This window comes from Emydura macquarii, unplaced genomic scaffold (genome assembly GCF_026122565.2).
Source record: "Emydura macquarii macquarii isolate MOO-44397 ecotype Brisbane River unplaced genomic scaffold, CSIRO-AGI_Emac_v2 contig_1790, whole genome shotgun sequence".
Lineage (NCBI taxonomy): Eukaryota > Metazoa > Chordata > Testudines > Chelidae > Emydura > Emydura macquarii.
Genome location: NW_027131927.1, coordinates 16011523 through 16031100, shown reverse-complemented (window position 1 = coordinate 16031100; position 19578 = coordinate 16011523). Strand labels below are relative to the sequence as shown.

The window sequence follows — 19578 nt, the reverse complement described above, 5'->3', positions numbered from 1 at the left end:
TTTTACTTTTCATCTTAAATGCTTGACATTGCTTCTGTTCTTGGGCCATCTTTTTAAAAGAGATTTCTATATCCAGAGAAAATCAGCCCCTTAAATATAGATATTCCAGTGGTACTTGTTAAATAGGATTTAAAAAAAAAATATATGACTTACAGATATCCAATACACATTTCCAGGTAAATGCGACACTAAAAGCATTACAGCTCTGGTCCTGTATCACGATCAGTTGATGCCCTGTGCCAGAGCAGAGTCTATCTGTATTACGAGTCTGATTTTTTGTTAGTATAGACAAGACCTAACAGATGTTTCAATACAGTTGATACACCTATATCTAAGCTCAGTATTCCTGCTACCCCAATCCTGAGCCTATCCTGTACAATAACTGCAACTGTATTGATTTTGTGACTTTTTCTGCTAATGATCTGTCTGTCTTTCAAAACAGGCCTGCAATTGTTGTACTTCTGATGTCCATGGTGAATGAAAGGCAACCATTTGTACTGCGCTGCGCTGTTCTTTACTGTTTCCAGTGTTTCTTATACAAAAACCAAAAAGGACAAGGAGAAATTGTTTCAACACTTCTACCGTCAACCATAGATGGTATGCAACTTGAAAATTTAAAAAACAAATCCAACTTTAGCATACATTGGATACATAAGGTTTCCTATAAAATATTACATACCTTTAGTGAAGTGCCAAGAACAAGAGATGTAAAAATCACTTTGTGACCAATGTTTTAATTTTTTGACTTGACCACTGCTTGAATTTAACTGACAATGCATAACATTCATGTGTTAAAGGAACAAGAATTCAGGCTCTAAAATTTGGTTAAGTATTTATGCTCTAGCAGGATAAGGACTGATACCAAATTGGTTAGTTATCTGTGCTTGGAGTTGACATGGAAGGATTGTTTCTGTTTATTATAGTCTATATGCTATCTTGTACTAAAACATTAATATTTTTGCTCTTTGGCATATAAATTACACATTCACTTTCTAGTCTGAGAAATAATTTTCAGCCTTGTACTTTACAATTAGGTGGAGGGGTCTGTACATGGGAAACTGTTTCCTGACAAGTTAAATTCCAAAGAGGCTGAGAATCCGATTCTGCAGAATTTTAATAAGATACAAAATCTTAGCCATCAAGTAGCAAAATTGGAGCTGCGTTCCCTAGTACAATGTGAAATGGTGTTCACTTTTTTAAAAAGTCATTGTGACCTTGCCCTGTTTCTTTCCATTATTTATCAAACATCCAAAATTTGCTGTATGTTCCTCAGAGAATAAGGCAGGTGTCCGCCAAGGAAAGGGATGTAACATACAAGTACAATGATGGGAAGGAAGTCTAACACATTGCGTGTTAATGCCACAGTTTTTTTCCCCCTGATTCAACCCTCCCCCTAAAACAGAGTGTTTTTCACACCTCCTCTTGCACTGTATACCTTCCCATGATAGACATTCGGCTAAGTATAAGCAGATTACAACATGAGGGGATCAAAGTCAAGTTTTCATTTGTCTTACAATTAAACCAGGGACCTTTCTACAGTCTTCCAGTTGTACAAGCTGGATTTTGAGGTCTTTGTCTGCCATAACTTTGAAGGGCTAGTACTATATGAATGTGAATAGGTATGTGTGAAAACAAATGGACCCATTCCAGTATTTTGAGTGGTTAAAGATCACAAGGACTTTCCTGTTGCCATTTTAACATACACATCTTTTATCCATTTTGGGATGGATACTTAAAAGTAACTGATCCAACTCCTTTATAAATTGTCTGTCTGTCAAAATTCAGGCTGTTAATCTCATCAGAGTATTGAGGCTCATTAAAACTTTCAGGAAGGACATTCTTATTAATGATTTACTCAATAAGATCTTTAAAAGGTTTTCTGGCAAGCTCTATGTGTCATCCTATTTTACCACTTAGTATTTTTCATCTGTGGAGTTCAGAGCCCCTTCCAAAAGTGTCACCACCTTTACTCGTGAGGAATCAGATGCAGGGAGGTTAAATGACTTGCCCAGAGAGAACAGCAACTAGCACAATGAGGTCCTCATCCTGGTTGGGAGCCCTCTGTGCTACTATATCATAAATTCATTTACGGTCTTGGTCATGGCTTGCTTTTGTGCAACAGCATCTGTTTGTCATTCTTGTAGCTACAGGTAATTCTGTGTCGGCTGGCCAACTGCTCTGTGGCGGACTCTTTTCCACGGATTCTGTCTCAAACTGGTGTGCTGCTGTGGCCTTGGCCCATGCTTTACAAGAAAATGCAACTCTGAAAGAGCAACTGCTAAGAGTTCAGCTTGCAACAAGTATTGGTAACCCTCCCGTGTCTTTGCTGCAACAATGCACCAACATTCTTTCACAGGTAGAGTGCTAACTGTACTGTATCATTGCTACTGTTCTGTTCACTTAAGAAAAAAATGTTCCCTTTGATATTAATGGCTCAAAGAAAAAGGCTAATTTTCTTAGTGTTAGTGGAAGCAAGATTCGATAGTAGAATCAGTGCTACTTGTTAAGCTACAATATAAAGTGCTCCTGAAATAAAAATGGCAGTGTAGTACATAAACCATCTTAAAGTATCATTTGAAGCTGCTGTCCATTGTCATGAGCCAAATGGCTTAGGTTTGAAATGGCACTGTTTTAGTCTATTCCTATTTCATCACTATTTTGAATGCAAGTCACTTATTGAAAGGGTACCAAACTAAAACAATCCTACTTCTATCTTGAAATGATTTGCCTACATTTGTTACAAGAAACACCAAGGATTACTGTAACTGAAAGAAATAAGGGAAAATTACTTTTCAGTTTATGTAGGTAAAACAGAGTGCTGTCAAATGCCCAGTTTCACCTGTTTGGGTCTTTCATTCAGCAGTGTGTGTGTGGGGGGGAACAGTTATTTCCTTTAAAAAGGAAAATGATAGTAAAACGGCTAACAGACAGAAGGACTTAAAGGCAGATGTAGCACCTGAATCTACTGTTAATTCACTGTCTTAAAAGGCTAGATTTGAAGTTGATGGTAACCCTTTTGTATTATGTTGCCACTTACAAAAAGTTATAGTCATTAATACAGTATGTAGTTTGAAGCCAAAACATGATTCAGGCAATCACTCATCAGCTTTTCAAGTGTTTTTCTTTTTAATTGTGTTTTGGTTCTTTTGTCTGAAATTTAAAGGTTTCACCTCACCTTTACTATTCAGCATCTCAATATTTGTTTACACTAGACACATCATCGTACTTTTTCCTGTTAGTCCTTGTTTCTGTTTGTTTATATGGCATCCCTAAATACGGTTTCTTTAAAGACTGAAGTGCAAGGAGTGGATTAACTAATCATAATTACATATGTTTACAAATAGGAATGATGATAGTTGAGTACAAGAAACTTTGATTTTGTAGATGTTAACTTACTATTTTAAAACATTCATCTCTCTCGAAATAGCCAGAATTGGAATCTCAAAATTGGTTTGTTCTTGAATTGAGATGCATTTCAACTTAATAGTTTCAAGAAAATAGCCTCTACATTTTTAGTTTTGCATTTTGTTAGCATCTTAAAAGAAAATTTTGAGTTGCTTCTAAAATTCTCTACAAAAAACTCATAAGTAATATGTGTGAATTTTTAATATATGATTTACAGGGTGATAAGATCGACAGACGGGTATGTATTTCTTGGCATAGCTTAGGCATTTTCTTGTCACAAGCAGGGCCTTTTCTGTCTTGGGTTTTGCTGATTTTTTTTAACTGCTTTTTTGAAGTGTTTCCACTTAGTGTCATGTTGCAATCACTTCTTACTTCTAACATAACAACCTCTCTCCGTGTGTCTCAATGGGATTCTGTAGTGGTGTTCCTAGGAACTGTGGGATGAGGATCTTGGGTGCCATGGGTGCTTTCTTTCCATTGGGGCATTGCACAGTCACCAGCTGCTCTGAAATTTACTAAATTTTATTCACACTTCCTCCTCCTGTGAATTAAATGTAACTTTTGAGTGAAATTTAATCAATATTTAGAGCTGTTATAATCATTTTACATTCTGACTAGTTGGAAGAGGTGGAAATGACCTGTAGCAGATATATACCGGTTTGACCCTTAGAGGGCATTTGTTCCATTAGCAATTATCTGTGTTCTGGTCAATCTGTATGCTGCTATTTCCAGTCGTCATTTGTTTTGCAGAATTGTATCCCCGATTATCTTAATTTGTAAACAGGAAGGATGGGTTTTTTACTAAGTACTTCTGAAGCTAGCAGTTAGCTGTAGGTGTCTGATTTTGAGCTTATCGCCAGACTCAGGCCATGTCCACATTACAGAAACTATAGTGACACAGCTACAGTGCCGTACTGTGGCAGCGGAACCCTGTGGTTTAGATACAGCCTATAGTGACAGAAGGGGTTTTCCCATCACTATAGAAGCTCTGCTTTCCTGAGCAAGAGTAGCAAAGTTGACAGTAGCATTCTTCCATTAATCTATCTGTGTCTACTCTAGAGGTTAGGCTGTCATAACTGCAGTGCTCAGGTGTGGATTTTTCACATCCCTGATGTGCCGTAGCTATGTCAGCCTAAGTTTTACATGTAGACCAGACCATAGTCACTTGCAGTTAGTGCACTGTTGAGCTAGGCATCACCTCTAGCGACATGTTTCCTAAGCATTGCTGCCGTGTATTGTTTGCTTGTGTTCTTGGCATGGGCTGAGATGGTGGCCCTGCCTATTGTTAAGGTTGCCTGACGTTCCCATGATAGAAGTGTTCACTGTTGCTTTATAACTCCAGATAAACTGTGTGACTGAAGTTTTTTTGGTTTTGGAAACTTTCAGCGACTTCCCAGAATGAAAGTAAGGAAGAATATGTTTTGCCTTGCCAGTGTTCTGATTTGGTTTTTAAAACTATATACCCATTTTTTTTAGAAGCTGTAGCAACTCCGTGCTCTGAAGCATGCCCCTGGGGGTTGCACTGGAGTCAGATGAGCCTTTTGCCATACCTGGGAAAATTGCCCAAGAAAATTGAGCCTCTGAGAGATGTCTGTTTACACAGACTTGTTAGTTTGGCAGCTAAATTCTCTGAAGATTTTATCTGCACTGGGCATGTTCCCGTTTAGCACTGCAGGGGCTGGCCCACACTTCCCCTGCAACTGTTGCTGCAGGCTCCTGTAGTACTAGGCACAGGAACAGAGCAGGGAAATGCTCTTCTGTGCTCTCAATGCTCCACCTGTTGGCACTCAGGCAGCAGGGAGAAGAAGAGAAACAGCATAGAGGAGAGGGTTGCAGTATCCGGAGAATTGGAAAGAGTAGAGGGGGACATAAGCCAGCTGGAAGTGGGGGAGGTGAGTCGCAGCAGAGGGGAGTATGAGGGAGTAGATGGGGAAGGCCTTTGCCCGGGGGGGGAGAAGGGGGATGAGCAGGAGTCAAGGGATGTGGGCTGGATAGGAGCCAAAGGGGGCAGACAAGTTAAGGGCATGGGCAGAAAGGTTTTATAACCATTAGAAAATTCTCCCCTTCAGAACCTAGAATTGAACCCGAGAATCCACAGTCTCCACATTCCTCCTCTGTGACTGGTCCACAGGGGAGAAGCAGCTTCTTATTGCTGTCCAGTACTCTGTTGGTTCAAGTGGTGGTGGTCTGTGCTGCTGGTCTAAAGGTTTGAACTCTGCTGGTGACCAAGTTGTGGATCAGTAGGGCTCAAAATGATGGCATCTGAATTTTTTCAGGTCTTTTAGAAATGTATTAAATTGCATCCTAACTATTGTAAAAGGATATTAAGTTTGCAAAGTCAAGCTCTCAGATTAGGAAATGCTGGAATTGAGAAAGCCCTCTGAACATATGCATAAGAGTGCTTCATGCATTCTGATAGTCTTATTACATGATCACATTGAGGTAATACCTTTGAATTGGTGAGATTAGCCAATTTTTTAAAAAAGCGTCTCTATTTTTAAAAGTCCAGTCAGATGTAAGTTTTGAGTTTGTCTTTTCACAGATGACAGTAAGATGTTGTTTATTATTTGTAGTATTGTAGTGCCTAAGCTCTAGTCATGTCCAGGACTGCGTTGTGTAGGTGCTGTACAAACACAGAATAAAGACCATCTCTGCCCCAGAGATTTTATAATTGCGGCTTCTTTTTGTTGAGTTTATTCATTTCAGCAGGGGGAAGGGGGTTATTTTAGCTATTTTTGAGTTTTATGTAGATGTCCAAAATTGGGTGTGTGTTTTGATGCTCTCTTTGGTATATGCATAGTACTGTTTCAAACACAGCGATGTTAAAGTTCATTAGGGAACCTTTAGCGTGCCCCAGCAGGGTCTACAAGGAGCAATTAATGTGCAGCATGTTAGGAAGCTTTAGAAATCACACCCTTGTAGTCTGCAATACAGCTCCATATGGACAAGTACTTAGATACAAGCCAGGGATCAGAGCATCACCTATATAAACCAACTGCACTGGGAAAGGGGTGAAGTCAACACAAATTGAGTTGCCATTTGTTATGTTTTTTCTGGTGTTCATCAGTTAAAACTGAAATTAGGAGCCCTAGTTGTAACATATGTTGGTGGGATCAGTGTCTTTTCACAGGCTCTAGTGATGTAACTGCCATTTCTTTGGCAGTAATATTTATGTAGACTTAAACTTTATAAAGGTGTGTAACAGCTCCTGGCTGGCTCATGTGACTTTTCTTGTCTCCAGTAATCTGGAAATACAGGTAGTACTGAATGATTAGTAGCAGTGGGGACAAACTCAGGCCATAGAAGTCTGGAGTTCAGCGAGGGATAAACATGTCCCAGTGTCTGTAGATTCCTTACAAAACATTATCAAATGCTTTTTGTGTGCATCCATCCCTCTTCTATCTCAAGGTTTGCTAAATATTATGTTTAGTGTACATGACGTGAGTCATGCCCTCCCATTGAGGACTCAGAAGAGCCATACAAATCAGAAGTCCATTCAGAAGTTTCCTGGCAATTCTCGCCTCAGACTGGTTTGGGACTATAAAATGAAGGAAACAAGCAACTTTGCAGCCCCGTGGATCATGGTAAACCACAACAGTTGTGGAAGCAGGAGTCTGTCCAATGTGGTTAAGGGTTTCCAACAGGCACCATTATGCCATTGCCAGAGTACCATGTGGCTGGCTGTGTGTGAGCTGCTGCAGAGTTAACTCGGCAGGAATTAATGTTGCTCCAACTTCCTAGTGCCTAGAGAGATTCATACAGTTTCTGAGCTGATACATCCCTAAAGGTTACTAGACAAAAGGCTATTTCCATGGTCTCTCTGGAAAGGAATTGACAAGGTGTTTCTGATTGTTATGCCTTTAAACAGAAGTATACCTGTAGTCTGCCATGTCACTTCTGATGCCTAGGAGATAAGTCTCATGTTCAGACATAAAGGATGCCATTCTTAGGGTGACCAGATAGCAAGGGTGAAAAATCAGGTCAGGGTGTGGAGGGTAATAGGCGCCCACATAAGAAAAAGCCCTGAATATTGGGACTGTCCCTGTAAAATGAGGACATCTGGTCACCCTAACCATTCTTACATAGATAAAGGGTAAGAGCCAGTCCCCATTGACTGGAACAACTTGCCTTGTGTGGTGTTGAGGTTCTTTGCATGTCGAGCCGTGCTTAATTTAATTGATTGCCATATGATGATACTTTGACCTATTTTCCATTCCCCCACCCTTTTTTTCTCCCAGCCAACAGCAGCAAGAAATGGGAACGTGGCATTAAAAACTACATACTCTCCCAGTTCAAGCATTTCTCTCCTAGAGAAATCTTTGAGATCCAAATGAAAAGTCTGTGCTTTTTGTAGACTTTCTACAAAATACTACTGTATCCTGCAATGTGTCTGAATTTGTTGTACTTCACCAGGCCAAAAAAGACAAGGTGCTTGCACACAGGTCTTTCAATGTAATTAGTGAAAGCATAACATATTGACAACAGAATGAGGGGGATGGGGATAGGAAAATGTAACAGTAAATGGGAAGGAAATACTTTTCTCTGGGGAACAGGGCTTTCTGTGTGCAGATATTGGATGCTATTACATAGTTTTTCTTGTTAATGAACATCTACTAAAAAACTTGACTTGTTATCACTGAAATGCTTTATGGAAGAAGTGACCTTTTTTTGAGAGAGTCTGACACATGGAACAGGAGCTGGTTAAGTGTGAGGGAGCAGCCTGCGCACAAAGATGAGGGGGGTTGGGAATACAAAATGAGCTGTTAAGTGAAAGACTTGAGCAACAGCAGTGGAGGAAGAAGTAGGAAGACATGACTGCTGAGAGAGGCAGGAGCAGTTAGATAGGGGCTTGAAAGTGAGGACCAAAAAGTAGAGAATTATACATAGCATGCAAGTAGAAGCCTGTGAAGGAATTTGAATAGGAGAATGAGAAGGTCTGAGCAGTGGAAGAAGATAAGGAGTTTGCAGCAGCATTTTGGAAAGATTAAAGCAAAACTGCCTCCCTCCAAAAAGTGTTTAGCTCAAGTGAAACAGTTCAGCAGCTCTGAGGCTATCAAGTAACTGCTCAAAATGGAAAGTTGACGCAGTATAGTACATACAGATCATGGAAAAGGGGTAACGAGAAACATGAATACTGGGTAGTCTGGTTATGCTGATTTGATTCTCTCTGTGCTGAGACATCTCCCAAAGATCAAAGTAAAGGAGTAGGGAGATGACAAAGGATGTGATGAGGCAATGTACAGCAGATCACTACACACGGTTGTGGGGTTTTATAGATGACTTGTTGTATAGCCTGCCTTACAAGTGCAATGGAATACTTTACCTTCTAGTATTGAGGGAGACTGTTTCCCTCAGTGGTATCGCCCCCTAGCAGCTCTTCAAACCATAGAAGCTCTTGTATAAAGCACATTCTGAACTTAGCCTTTTTTCCTCCTTACGTGGTGACTTTGATACACCTTTAGTGACTGACATTGGTGCTGGCAGCAGGGAAGGAACCTTTCCACCTTCCTTCTGGCCACTGCTGCTCTGCCTGGCTGTTCTTAAAGGCAGATAAGCACTTACTTTAATGGCTTTTGGGTTTTATAGTGCTGATTTAGGGCTCAAAGCAACACAGTCTTCAATGTTGAAGCACAGTGAACACCAGAGTGGAGGATGGAGTGAAATGAAAGTCAAGTGAAACTTAAGGTGGCTGAAACACAGAATTAAAAAGTAGAAATGCAGCGTAGACTTAACCAAGGACGACACCTTTCGGTTTGACCAAATGTAACAACTCTCTTCTCCACTGCCTTGAATCTCTTGTGACCATCCCCTCCAGTGTGTGTTCTCCTTTTACTTGCCTATGTAGATCAAAGCCTTTGTATGTGCCCCAGTTTGCTGTCCAGATTCTGGCTGTTTAACCCTTTGTAACTTTCTTTGATGTACTACATGCTTATTTGAAGCTTTTTTGTGGGAGCTGGAGAACTTTTGCTTGGTTGCTGTGTCTTGACATTTGACTTTCATGTAGAGGTGCATGCCTTTCATAATGCCACTTCCCAGGGCATTTTCGTTTTCAGAAGCCCATAGCATTAGTCAGTATAGTTGTAGAAGCCAGAGAACTCTGCAAATGATTGTATTTTATAGGCCTAGAAAATGTGTGGATCAGCTAGTTGATGCAAACTGTTGCTTAGTGCTAGATAAATCTTATGATAAATAAACAAAACATCTGCTTTAAAGGACCAAAATATACCTAATGAACTACACAAAACCATTGTCCTACATATATGGATTTAAAGAACTTTAAATAATTGAAACTATTTAACAAAAATTCAGTCTTTTGAACAATATTATTTCACACATTTCTTTTGTATTAATATGAATAACCTTTTGGTGAGATATTCAGAAGAAAGCTAGTTTTCCAGCATAGTAAATTAAAAGACAAGATGGCTGCATTTTAGAAATATTCCATTTGTGTCTGTTGGGTTTACATTGTGTATTACTATATCCAAAAAGAAACCACCCTGTAGCAATCAGTTTTTACTTTGAAATAAAATCTCAACCAGGGATAAAATACTTCAATAGTGGGCATACGTTATATGTGCAGCAGATGAAGCCACTTTACAAGTTTGCAGCTGAGTTGTGCTATCTGAGCACTTTTATGCAGAGATGCTCCTTCCCCCAGAGGTTTCTGCATGTATTTTTTGCCGCTTATCAATATTGTTATCAATATTGTTATCCCAGCATTAATTATAAAGGCAAACTAACTTGTCATGATTTTGTTCCAATGCTAATTTGTGTGGTCAGACCTTATATCTATCTTGGTTTGATGTGCATTAAAGAATGCTAGACTTTTGTGAATGACTTAATCCTTTTCATCAAAGCACTATAACTAGGTTAAGTACCGCTAGTAAATGTGTATTTTTGTAAGATTTGATTTCTTTTTTTATTGTTAAAGCTGAAAGTGGGTGGGATCTGAAATAAATACAGCCTCTAAAACACTTCATTGAATACTATATATGAAGAAATTAAAGCCAGTTTTTCCATTTCAGGGCAGCAAAGTGCAGACGAGAGTTGGATTATTAATGCTACTTTGTACCTGGTTAAGCAATTGTCCAATTGCTGTCACACACTTTCTCCACAACCCAGCTAATATTCCATTTGTATCCTTTAAATGTTTACAGAATACAGGGGTTTGAATGGAAAAATCTTACCATTTTTACTATTAAAATTTTTTGCTCATGTAGGTAAACTTTGCAGGAATGCTGCAGAATATTGAAGGATAGTAGATGTGGGGCTTAAAGAGGTAGTGTCCCTTGTATGTTAACATATAGACACTAATCAAAGCATAGTCAAAATCTGTGAACTTGAAAAGCCATGGCATATAGTTCCTCTGAGCACAGGCAGCTGTTGCTTGCAGAGGGTTTTAGACAATTTTGCAAATTTAGGGTAATGTACACTGCAGTTGGTGTAATTGCAGCTTGGATAAGAATACACGTTAACTTTGATCTAGCTGGTATGCCAAAAATAGGAGTGAAGAAGTGGAGGCACAGACTTCAGTGTGCACCATACAAGCTGGCTCAGGAGCCTGGGTACATATTTACGTTCCTAGACTGTCCTTGGGTCCGTGCCACTGTATCCTCACTGTTTGCTATATTCAAACTGCATGGGCATGCCTACTACACATGCTGCTCTCACACCTCAATTTCAGTGTAGATAGGTCCATGGTGTGTGTCACTGCAGATAAACTTGTGGGAGTTTTAGCATGAAGAATCTCACATTTGTAATCTCTCAGAAATGGGAAAATGATTCTTAATTTTATCAAACTCTAATGATAAATATACTTCTCTGAAGAAGCACTTAATCCAATTGACAGTTAAGCATGTTCTGTCTAGTGGTAGTCAGTAGTAGACAGTGCCTTCCAAAAACTAGCACAATTAAAATATGGAAGAGAACTGTTTGGATACAGAAAACCCTTTAAATATTGCATTGAGTTATCTAGTTATTAGACTTGAACAGCAATATAGATACATTACACAAATCCCTTAAAACATAAACTAAATGTATGAGCAGTTTCATTTGATGTAGCATACTAATATAACTAATGAAGATTGTGTTTTTAATGGGTAAAGACAGTGGTTTTACATGTTGAATTAAGCTATAGCAAGAAGTTTAGACAGATTATGTACTGAAAGGGAAAGGTATGTTTTGTATATTGTGCTTATGAAATGTTTAAACTTCCTTAGCAAGTGTTCTAGCTCACAGGGCAGATAGCTGAAAACCTTGGAGAAGAGGAGCAGTTAGTTCAAGGCCTGTGTGCGCTTTTGCTGGGCATTTCCATTTATTACAATGACAATTCTCTTGAAAATTGTAGGAAGTAAGTATGGTGTAGGACTAACAGAAGGCTCTAGGGGAGGTGAAAGTTTGTGTGCACACTATCAACTGTCCCTAGAGTAGGAAGAAATTTCTAAAGACAACACAACCTATATTATTGAGAGACTTAGTTTTACAGACCTCTCCCATGCCCCGCACTCCACCCCCCGTTTTTAACTTATTAATTACAGGAGGGAATACGTATAGCTAGAAATGTGAGATGGCTTCCCTATGCTAATCAGCTGGGAAAAGTCATTGATACAGCCTTCCAAAATTACTTGTGGTTCTGATTACAGCCCTTAAACGCTGCAAAGCATCTGAGCCATTTTTACCGAGAAATACAGTTAGTGCCCTCAATCCTAATCCCTTGTTGAAGATTTTTCTTTGTCATGTATCCTTTCACCTGTGACCTGTGAACAACTGATAGTGGCAGACTGAGAAAAATCAGCTTTCCAGTGCCAAGAAAAGTTTTTTTGTTTGACAGGGGAAAAAGAAATTGTTACAGATAATTTTCTGACCAACAAAAGTACCATTTGGAGGGGAGGTGAAAAGGGTGGTGTTTCACTTTTTTTTCCCCCTTCCGTTGGCACAGGTTTGCCTGATGTGCAGTACTAATTACATATTTTTCTTTTAGAGAGAAACTAAAGCAACTGATCGAGAAGAGGATTGGCAAGGAGAACTTCATTGAGAAACTAGGTTTCATTAGCAAACATGAACTGTATTCCAAAGCTGCTCAGAAACCTCAGCCTTGTTTTTCTAGCCCAGACCACATGATGTTTGATCACGAGTTTACTAAACTGGTAAAGGAATTGGAGGGTGAGACATGTTACACTCTTTTTTTGTACTGTCACTTGCTGCAAACTTCAGATTGTTATGGTTGAATTACCACACATTCTGAATTTAGCTTTTTAAAGATGGTACAATCATCCCTAAAATTTTGTAAGTGGTATGAAGGGTTGTACTATAATCATGGATGTGGGTTACAATACATCCTGGCTTGCAGTTCAGATATTTTGTATTAATGCTCGTGGTATGGTGTTGGGTTTTGTACTTTAGTGTGCCTCTTAACGCTGTTAAGTCAGTTGGCTGTTTGTGCATGTTGTTAGTGATCATACTATTGGTAATAACAAATTTTTAACTTGTAGTTATATAGTGCCGCAAGGTCTGTGCATGAAGATGATGTGCGAGCAGGTGGCAACAAAAAAAACCCAAAAATCCATTGTATACAAGAATTTGCTTCACAAGTTAGGCTTCTGATTATGGTGCATCATTTCTCCAGCTTCCTTACAGATGACGTGAAAAGGAACTGGGGTGTATGCCCCTTTTGGCTGTGTTGTAATGAATAAAGAAGGTCTAAAAGATGTGATCATGAATGTATCTGGATTGGGGAGCCTTAAAAAATGTGAATGAACTTTATTGGTCCTTAATGGAAGAGATGGGGATGCTGAAACTTTAATGGATAGAACTTTTCCCAATTGTTGATAAAGCCTCCTGAAATCAGCTTCTAAGAATTCCCTTGATATGTAGTCATTTAAATCAGCATTTAAACTAATAAAATAGTCTAAAAACAGATGTATTCTCTCTGGCACAACACTGTGATGTAAGCTGAGGAGGCTATGAGAATATGAATGTATGAGCGGTGTTCTGAATAACGAATGCGCCATTTTTTTGACAGGTATCATAACTAAGGCTATTTACAAGTCCAGTGAAGAAGACAAACAGGAAGAAGAGGTGAAGAAGACATTGGAGCAGCATGACAACATTGTGACTCACTATAAAAAAGTCATTAGAGAGCAGGTAAATACACCTACAGTCACATGTACCGTTGGGGGGAAATCAAAATAACTGGCTTTTGGGGATGCTGGAATGGAATTCCAATCAGATATTACAAAATATGGAAGAGGCTTCCCAACTCAGTTAACTTGGAGAAATGTCAGGCACCTTGATAATAAGCAATGCTACCCGCCCTGCCTATAATAAATTTAGAAACTTACCTGCTCGGGTAAGCAGTCCACAAGATATGGGCACTGCGCATGAAAAATATCTTTTGTACGTTGAGTAAACCCCTTGACTCTAATGCATTCATTTTATTGCTTTGCAACAGGTCTCCCTATTGATTCATTTTCCACAAGTAATTAAGCGGAATTCCAAATATTTTTATTTTTTCACAGGATCAGCAGCTTGAAGAGTTAAAGCAGAAAGTTAATACTTTAAAATCTCAGAACGAACAGCTTCAGACGGCAGTTACTCAGCAAGTGTCACAGATCCAGCAGCACAAGGACCAATATAATCTCCTTAAAGTACAGCTAGGTATACGTCACAAAAACATTGAAATCCATCATTGTTTCATAGTATATATCCAAGGCTCTTTATAGTTCATGGCAAGCATCCTAAATTTTGCAGAAATCAATCCTTTCTAATTTCAGCAGCATGTTACCCAAATTCTGCAGTACACTAGAACTTCACACACATGAAAAACTGGGACCTGTTTTAATGAATTAAAAAAAAAAAAAAAAAAAGCAACTGGAGCAGTATTTCTACCAGTATCTAACTTGTTAAATTTAGATAAAAATATTAACTTATAAATTCTTTTTATACTGCCTCCAAATTTTGTTATTGATGATGGAATATTTTGTATGGACAACTGATAAGTGCATTAGAAGAAGGAAAACTGGCATTTTTACTGCAATGGTCTGGGAAGAGGCAGAGCAGCTTCAGAGGTTAGCAGTCAATAGGCTGAGATTTAGGAAACGGAGAAGCATGTCCTCTTCCCTCCACCCTGCCAGTCATTGAATTCTGACTTCTATGGCTCTCCTCACTGCACTATCTGAATATGTTAGACAAAGGTGGAGGAGTTGTTGATGTGAATGTGCAATTACCTGGCAAGGCATCTTGAGCCTGGGATCTGTATGTCTTATGTCTGTTGAAATATAAATGTGTGTTTAGGTCAAAACATGGAATGAACTGGAATATAGTTTTCTGCATTGGGATGTTTGTGGTGAAATGTAGATGTCCACGTACTGTCATACCCTTCACTCTTTCATTGGTTGACTAAATGAGCATGCAGAAAAAATCACACATACTTCCTTTTTTTAAATAAGGAATTGCAGTTTATGAAGTTCATTCCCATGCACTTGGGGTTAGATTTTTTTAACACAGTAGAATATAAATTTTTAATCTTGAATAATTTGCAATTCCATTTCTTTATGGAGGAAGCATATTACTATAGAAGATACCTTGTGTGAATGTGTGTAGTAAACCTGTAACCAAAATCAGTGCTATTCTTAAGTTTTTAATACTAATTTTAAAAAATCTGGCTATTAGGAAAGGACAATCAACATCACAGTTCCCACAGCGATATGCTTCAGATGAATGGCATTCAGCCAGAAGAAATCAGCAAATTGCGACAGGAGATAGAAGAACTGAAAAATAAGCATGAAGTTTTACAAGGACAGCTGAGAGAGAAGGATTCTGTGATCGAAAACTTGGTAAGAAGTGACTTTCAGAAGAACTTCAGTACACAGTTGCAGTGCTACTTAAAAATACTACTTGCATGATGCTGGAAGTTCTTCATTATGGCCCTGTCAGATCTAGAAAGACAATGGTTTGTTATAACTAGTTAACCCCTGATTACAAAAAACATGTCTTGAGTTGTCTGCACAGAGCTTTTCTGCCTCAACCTGGGGGTGAGAGTTTTTGTTTAACTACCACACTATCAAATTGTTTGTATTTGTGCACTCTAGGGGAAAATCTAGGCAGGTATCGTGTACTAATTCAACAGTGGGGATAGTGCCCCAAGGACACGCAGGCAGTGTTGTACTAACAGAATGTGGGCATTGTGCCCTGGTACATCCTACTGGATGGAAGGAGTGAAGGACCCACTAAACTGGTTATACAGATGAGGGCCTAACCACAAAAATCTGAACTGGTTATGTGGAGACTGTGCCAGCCTATGTCACCCCACAGGTGTAAAATGCTGTAGATAGACTTTGTTGTTAATGTCATCTATGTGATGTGTGGATCTAAACCATGTGTAGAGGCACCCATGCTACACTCTGGTTATAAGCTCCATTAAAAGTTTAGCATAGACAGGGCCTGGCTTTTTACGGTCACTTCCTTCCTCTTCACCAGTCTTTCTAAAGCCTATGTCCTAGACTCAAATCTCCGCCTGACCCCTGACTAACTCTTGTTGATGTAATGAAACCTTTATGCATGTACCTGTGGAAGGGACTATTGCCTTTGGACTGCTAAACCTTGTGCTATGGAGCACTTCCTGCCCCTGATGTTCCCTGCCCTGGCTAAGCTTTGCTAGGGGTTTGCTTACGTAGGGGAAGTGCATTTTCCCGAAATCTGCTGCGTAATAAAGATGCTATATAAAGCGGCCAGGGAAAAAAGCCAGAACTGCTGCAGACAATGCAGGTGTAGGAGGCATCAGCCAAAAAAGCCTAGAACAGAGTCTCCGGGTGTGGATTGTGCTGATAGACTTGGCTTTGGCTCTGTAGCAGAAACACGGCATCGTTGGTTTTAGCACTGTACATGCCCCTCCCTGAGAAAAGTAAGAAAAAACAGACGTGCTGAGAAAATGACAGCAGGTATTGCTATGTAAACATCCCTGGTAATTGTGGTTACGTTTCCTTGTCCTCTTGGGGGGATCTTGAAAGTTAGATGAATTGCACCTTGGAAAGCCAGTACCAGGTAGGCCCCTCTGCTCACCACAAATTCCGCTTTGGGGTTATTCCTCAGAACTGGCATCAGATCTCATTTTTGGCACAGAAGCAAGAAGTCACTTTTTCTCATCACTCCCTTTTAAGGAACCCTTTTGGCCTTATCTGGAGTAGATCCAGCCATGGAAAGTGGGCCATAGCTGGAGCTTGCCACTATTTATATTAATGTAGATACCATTCTGGCTACTTGCCTGACTATGACATATGCTGCCCTGGTTGACATGGCAGTGTTGGTCATCTCCCTGATTTTATAAGAGCACAGGGACTCAGACTTTCAAAAGCAACAAAACCCCTCTCCTCCAGTGTTGGAACAGCCAATTCAGAGTTGTGCCCCTGTTCTGAAGGAGGAGGAAGATGAACTTGATGATGATCCCATTAGCACAAATGCTATCTTTGATTCAGAGACAATCCACCGCTACTTTTCTAGAGAAAAATCTCCTGTAATTACATAAGATAGTGTAGTGAATGAACAGTAAACATTCCCTCTAGTTGTGCTGGAAACCTTCCACCCAGTCTGACATACTGGGCACCTCAGTGGCAAGATCACCCTTCCTGTGTTGTTAGATTATTTCCAGCCAAACTCACCTGGATAAATCCCTCCTCTGGTTCTTCCATCTGCGAGCAGGTAGATTAGGTGCATCAAATGCCTCTGGAGTGATTCTTTTTTCCCCCACCATTCACCCAATAAGAAATTCTTTGAGAGCTGCCATCCAGAGGAAGAAGGGAATGGTTTATTGATACAGTGCCTTTGGACAGGGAAGGCAGAGAGCTAGATGCCTTGGGATACAGTGTTCTCGAGTGCTTGAGGACACAAAGCCAGCTACCAATCGTTACTTTGTCTCTACGTGGGATTGATACCTAGACATGACAGACTCTGCCTAAACCCTTCAAAGGAACAAAGAGCTGCCAAAAGCCTTCATACAATAGGGCTGAATGGTTTCTAAGCAGGCTCTCCACCTCATTTTGCAGGCTTAATTTTTTTAGTGACTAAAGCTGCACGTTGGAACCAGGCTGCCAGGTAATCTGCAGGTATCAGGAACATATCCAAGAATGAAACTTATGCAGGAGGATTCCAACTTAGTATCCAATATTGAATTGGTCTTTTGACCCACCTCGTACCAAGGACACTCCCAAAACATATGAGCTAGCACCAACAATTATATTTTCAACAGCAGTCAGCATTGATAAGGCCCATTGCCATTAGCCTGTGTGGGGACCAGTATATTCAAAAGAGTATCTTTTGGTGAATAAGCTGTAGTCTCAGGTCTATAGTTTTTTTAACACTAGGTATAATTGTATTCCATTCAGGTGGAGATGCAATAGTTGTGTATCCATACCTCTATTCCAAGCAACTCTCAAATTATCCATCTTTGTCAGTTTTTTGGGTCATAAAATTGTAAAAGGATACCACTGGCTGAGTATATCCAGGAAGTTTCCTCTAAAATAAGTAAAAGTTCTGCAGGTTTTGAGCTCCCAATGAATCTGGTCCAAATATATTTGTAAGTAAATACTTTAACTGGAGATATTTCCATGTTCCGGAGCAGGCAAGCCAAGTTCTTGCTGAAGATGTGCAAATGATCTACATTTATCAGTGTCAGTTAGCTCCGACACAGGCATAATTCCTCTGTCCAGCCAATCCCTCCACATCAAGGTTTTGCCACTGATTTTAAGGATACATTTTGCTCCATAGCACTGCCTCTACATTAAAGAATGGATGAAAGTAGAAATTTCTAGTCAAGATTGATCAAGCTTGCCTCACAGCCATTATTGTGGGAGCTGTGGAGCCATCAAATATATAATAATTTGATCCTACAATGCCTGAAAGGGATAGCGGGTATACCAGTTCTTGTTCAATCTGAATCAAAGGTAGGGTTAGTGAGGGGGTCTAATAGCCACAAAGATGCCTGGCTTAACAAAAAGGAGATATGATGATTTCAAAGTTGGGGGGAAAAATCATCCCCAGAAGTAAGGGGAGCTGTAATTTGTTCAGAGCCAGTGTAAGTTTCTTACCTGTGCCCAAAGGAATGTTCTGAAAATATTATTGGATTTCTTAAAGTAAGTTTGACGAATAGAACTAGAGACACTCCTCAGGACATACAAAATTCTAGGAAAGACATTAATTTTCTGCATGTTTATTTTACCCCACAAACAGGGTTCACAAACTCCCATCTCTGCAAATCATTAGCCATTTGGGCAATAATTGGTTCTATATTTATTTTTGGGATGTCTAAATATTTCATTTAAGAGGATTGCCACAGAAATTCCCAATTTGACATGAGGCCTTTGTTGGGCACATTTGTTAATGCCTAAGATTTCTGATTTGCCCCCAATTAATTTTATATCCTGAGAGGGAGTCCAAAATTATTAATAGTGGTTAGAAGGTGACCTCAGCCTTAATTACAAATACAAGAGATGATCCACATAGAGGATAATTTTGTGCTCTGTTTGATCCATCCCGATACCATGAATATGTTGATTTGCCCAGATGGCAATGGCTAAAGATTCTAGAGCTAAACCAAACAAAAGAGGAGAAAGGGGACAGCCCTGTCTGTAATGAAAAAGGGACAGAAATAATACCATTGGTAACTACCCTGGAAACTGGTTTAAAGTATAAAAGATTAATCCAAGCAATAAATTGTTTACCAAATACAAATTTTGCTAACTTATGAAAAAGATATGTGGTCAAAGGTCTTTTCGACATCTAAGGAAATGACAACTAAGGGTTCTTTAGAATCTCTCAAAGCAGTAATAATAAGAATTAGTTGACACAAATTCTGAGACACATCTATTATGAAGAACACTTACCTGAATTGTTTGTGTGATAAATTTATAATGTGTGAAAGAACTTTTTCCAGTCACATAGCAAGGGCTTTAGCTAAAATCTTAGTGTCACAATTGATTAAATAAATTGGCCTGTAATTACTACCCTAGTCCAAGGTCTTTCTCAGGAATAACTGAAATTACATTTTCTCTTAGAGTAGGTGGGAGAGTCTGCTTTTTCTTGGCCTCATTGAATATATTCAATAATTTAGGTGTTAATGTTTCAGAGAACTTTTTGTAAAATTTGTTTGGGAACTCATCTGCGTCTGGAGTGTGAGATACT

At 39.4% G+C, this 19578-nt stretch overlaps 1 protein-coding gene across 3 annotated transcripts in view; it reads left to right on the top strand.

The window, feature by feature from the left end:
• Positions 1-19578, top strand: part of USO1 (USO1 vesicle transport factor) — a 67197-nt gene that overhangs the window by 37599 nt on the left and 10020 nt on the right. For 2 of the 3 annotated variants that reach the window (XM_067556981.1, XM_067556983.1), the window contains exons 12-20: positions 443-597; positions 2145-2356; positions 3623-3643; positions 10431-10541; positions 11637-11755; positions 12386-12567; positions 13427-13548; positions 13923-14061; positions 15076-15239. In XM_067556981.1, the coding sequence (XP_067413082.1) occupies positions 443-597; positions 2145-2356; positions 3623-3643; positions 10431-10541; positions 11637-11755; positions 12386-12567; positions 13427-13548; positions 13923-14061; positions 15076-15239 (1225 nt within the window). The remainder of the gene's footprint in view (positions 1-442; positions 598-2144; positions 2357-3622; positions 3644-10430; positions 10542-11636; positions 11756-12385; positions 12568-13426; positions 13549-13922; positions 14062-15075; positions 15240-19578) is intronic. The other variant, XM_067556982.1, reaches the window with a different exon arrangement.